At 33.2% G+C, this 3,916-nt stretch overlaps 1 protein-coding gene across 1 annotated transcript in view; it reads right to left on the bottom strand.

The window, feature by feature from the left end:
* Nucleotides 1–1,197: 1,197 nt before the first annotated feature.
* The window catches only part of LOC113812427 (3-oxoacyl-[acyl-carrier-protein] reductase FabG), a 4,814-nt gene continuing 2,095 nt past the window's right edge, over nucleotides 1,198–3,916 (bottom strand). Inside the window, exons 3-6 of the mRNA XM_027364311.2 lie at nucleotides 3,892–3,916; nucleotides 3,114–3,280; nucleotides 2,509–2,679; nucleotides 1,198–1,762 (exon numbers count right to left, since the gene is read on the bottom strand). The exon at nucleotides 3,892–3,916 is cut by the window's right edge and continues 81 nt beyond it. Coding sequence (XP_027220112.2) covers nucleotides 1,604–1,762; nucleotides 2,509–2,679; nucleotides 3,114–3,280; nucleotides 3,892–3,916 — 522 coding nt within the window. The 3' untranslated portion in view covers nucleotides 1,198–1,603. The remainder of the gene's footprint in view (nucleotides 1,763–2,508; nucleotides 2,680–3,113; nucleotides 3,281–3,891) is intronic.

A 3,916-nucleotide genomic window follows, 5' to 3' on the forward strand; every position in this document is an offset into this window, starting at 1 on the left:
CAAAAGTTTAAAATTCAACTTATATATAGATTTTCATATAATCTAGTTACAGAATTTCTGGATATGAAATTAATGAATTTCATTACAATTTATTGCCGAAGCTATCAAGACAGATGGTGGATCATGCATCATTACATCTGCATTCCCCCCCTCTTTCAATGTAAATTATTATTAACTTTCTCATCATTTACATTAATTTACGTATCTCTGACAGCAATGAGAAATGAGAACTCCTGTCATAACAAATCCATGCTTTTCCTACTTCCGTAAGAACAGTGAGCTTCACAGTTCTTTGAAAAGCCTTCTTTCATTCAGATTTTTAGACTTTTTATGTTTCTGCAAAGACAGAGAACCGCTTTCATATTTCTCCCTTATGTTAGTCATAATATCGAAATTGTGACAATCCTTGCTTTGTGTCAAATGCCCAAAATTTCAAGTGCTCAGCTATCTATGATCATATGTTATTATATATGGAGAAGCGAGATAAAACAGAGAAGAGAAGAGAACAAAAGAGAAAAGGGAGAGAAGGGAGGGGAAAAAGATGAGAGAGAGGGGGGAGGAAGAGGGGGGAGAGTGAGTAGGCTGAGGATGCTTGCATTGCATTCTTTCCTTTCTCTCTCTCTGTCTTAAGTACAACATAAAGAGAACAAAACATCTATCCTACTATTTTAAATATCTTTTAATAATGTATTATAAACCATATCCATATAATTTTCTCCAAATGCCTGTTTTAATTGCAGCTCATCTCAGTTTGCAATACTTTTCTTTAATACTGTCAAAAAAACTCATTTGAAAAACAAGAACATGGATAACACTAGAAAAATGTTTGCAATAGTCAGATATATAGTCACAGTTTAGCACAGAGATAATGATGCTCTTAAGATTATTAATATACCTTATAATTTGTACTTTACATTTAGCTCCTAAAGAACATCCATACTATATTTAAGCACACTCAGGAGAGGACACAAATTGTACATAATTACCATTGAACACCAAAAATCACTGCATTCTGTATTATCCCTTGACTCAATTTATATGGACATTGTACTGATAAAGTTGATTGTTTAGTGAGATGACCAGCTACATCAGCATGAGATCATTTTTATTATTGTACAAATATATATTAATCACTGATCCTTTCTGATTACATTACAGTGTCTAGTAAATATGTGGAGGAAATAAAAAAACAACCTATTAACAATGCAATTATTTACTTGACATATTTCATAGAATCAGAAGCCAATATGAACTTCAATGAAAGTTACACTTTTAGAACTAAATAATACTGTTGAACAACAAACATGGAAGCCTATAATCATCAATCATAATTTTTGTTCTTTATAATATCATTTAACATCAATCTTTGTTTTCACTAAATTAATGTCTTTAGTAATACATTCTTGAAAAATATATAGGTATATCATTTGCTGTGAGTAATACTTTTTATTCATACTTTAATTTAAAGACAACCATCATTTCAACATTGAATAAACAAGTAAAAACAAAACAAAACAAAAAATTAACACTGTAAGAGTTACAATTTATGTCCACTTTGGTTAGCACAGCCCTATCCAGAATGACAAACTAATTTGCCCCACAATCAGCGAGGGCACTGCAATATCCGGCCTCCATCAATAGGCAGTGTTATACCCGTTACAAATGACGAATCCTCTGAGGCAAGATAGATGACAGCTTTTGTCACGTCCTCGACTTCTCCTGCTCGGCCAAGGGGATACATCTTCTTGGTATGTTCTACCATCTGGAAGACAGTCAGAGTGTCCCATGAGATCCAAAAGTGAGTACATGAGAAGCTGTTCATGAAATTAATTGTTGTCTTTATATATGAATAAAAAGTTTTCAAAAATCTATTTATTGATAAAGGTTACTGAGAAAGTTCTGCCTTTAAAATCTAAAACTGTTAAGATAAATATAATCACTAATAACAATCCCAGTATAACTTTCCCTGATATATTTGCTAAAAAAAAATTCTTTCAAAAATGAAAATTATATGTCATATTTGGACACTATAAAAAAATTAAATGTATTGCAAATTGCTCTTAGAGATCAAGACATAAGTAATGAGAGAAATGAACTTATTGAATTAAGGGCGAGATGTCACCTCTAATTTGCCTGCCACGTGGAAAAGTGTTTTCCCTTATTTGCTGAATAAAGGAAGAAATTCACTAACAGATAGAGAAAAAAGAGAACAAAGGAAATGGCATCCTCCCTATCAGCATGCCTTTGAATTAGACACAATATAAGATATTTATCATAAGCTTTAATACACTCAAGATTAAAAATTCATATAAATTAAAAGTGGTATCAAAATAACATTATGTAACAAAAAAGATCATTGACCAATTCAAATTAAATCACTTCAAAAGTTGTAATAATAACAGCAGTGGTCTGTACAATCTAGTTTAAATTTCATGAATGTTGTCCATTTACTGCAATCACATGAAAATCACTGACTCTACACATAACTGATCCCCTTTCCTTGTTTACCTTCTGATAGTTCTCCTCCGATATGCCAGCTCGCCTGTGGATGTCAGTAATGATAAGCCCCGGGTTGACGGCATTCACTCTTACTCCCCGGTCAGCCACCTCTAAGGCCACAGTTCGTGTAAATTGGTCAATTGCGGCCTTGCTCATGTTGTATGCTACCATTCCTGGAATCTAAGGAGAACGGACACATTTTGGGGGGACAAAATCTCCTTCTACCAGAATTCACTTCCAATCTCTGGGATTTTTGTGGTGACTTTAGGAAATTAGATGGATTTTTAGGTAAAACAAATCATTGTGAATCTTTAAGGCTATTTTCTTGTTCCTTTTTCTTCTAAAAATATATCCCTTATATACCAGGACCTAAATTAAATCAATGTAATATTCTAGAGAGAACATTCCAGTATACCAGTTCATATATCAATTAGAGAATACTACCATCATTATCTATTGCTTTACTGACAGAAGATATAAATATATACAAATTAACAGTAATTCATGGGTAAACTATCAAGTTTTATATCATACAGATGACATAAAAACTCCTATACCTCCGAAACAATAAAAAAAATAATTTCATCAAATCTCAATAATGTTGAAAGGCTTACCGATCGGATCCCACAAACAGACGATACATTGATGATGTTCCCTTTCGCCTCAATGATGTGCGGCAGAGCAAGCTTGGTTAAAATAAACACAGACTTCACATTAACATCCATCTGCCTGTCATAATCTTCCATGCTGATGCTTTCAATTCCACCAAGCACAAGAATCCCTGTAAAAGGAAATAAAAGGATGAGTGACTAAAATGTACAGAAGGAGATAATACTGGATATAGAAAGAAAATAAGGGGTGAGTGACTAAAACATACAGAAGGAGCTAATACTGGATACAGAAAGTGCAAGAGATATAACTAATAGGCAATAGTAGCCAGGTGAGGGGCAGAAAATCCATGGGCCACCTAGAGCCACCTGGAGCCATCTGTCACAGCAGACCACAAAAGAAATTGCATCCCCAGAAGACAGCTACGGATTAATGACAGACTAATGACAATCAGCTGCCAGAGAGTTACAAGAAAACCAAAGAATTTTTTAAATTATCAAAAGCTTCTCAGAAAGAAACATGAACCTGACCTTTAATAAAAATATGTTAAATGCGTCCTTATCTGACGTTTTATCTAATGGAGATTAGGTAAATAAGTCCTTTTAGTGCAAAATTTGATAACTTATCTTAACTTTGGGTTATCTTCAAAGATAAGAGATGAATGGGAAATAGTAGTCTTAAACATCAATCAATTTGAACCTGGTTCATCTTTTCTTCTCACATAAATATAGATAGATAGATAAAGATGTATCTGAGAGAGAGAGAGAAAAAAAAATTTACTACCTGCATTGTTTATGAGAATGTCCAG

This window comes from Penaeus vannamei, unplaced genomic scaffold (assembly GCF_042767895.1).
Source record: "Penaeus vannamei isolate JL-2024 unplaced genomic scaffold, ASM4276789v1 unanchor562, whole genome shotgun sequence".
Taxonomy (NCBI): Eukaryota; Metazoa; Arthropoda; class Malacostraca; order Decapoda; family Penaeidae; genus Penaeus; species Penaeus vannamei.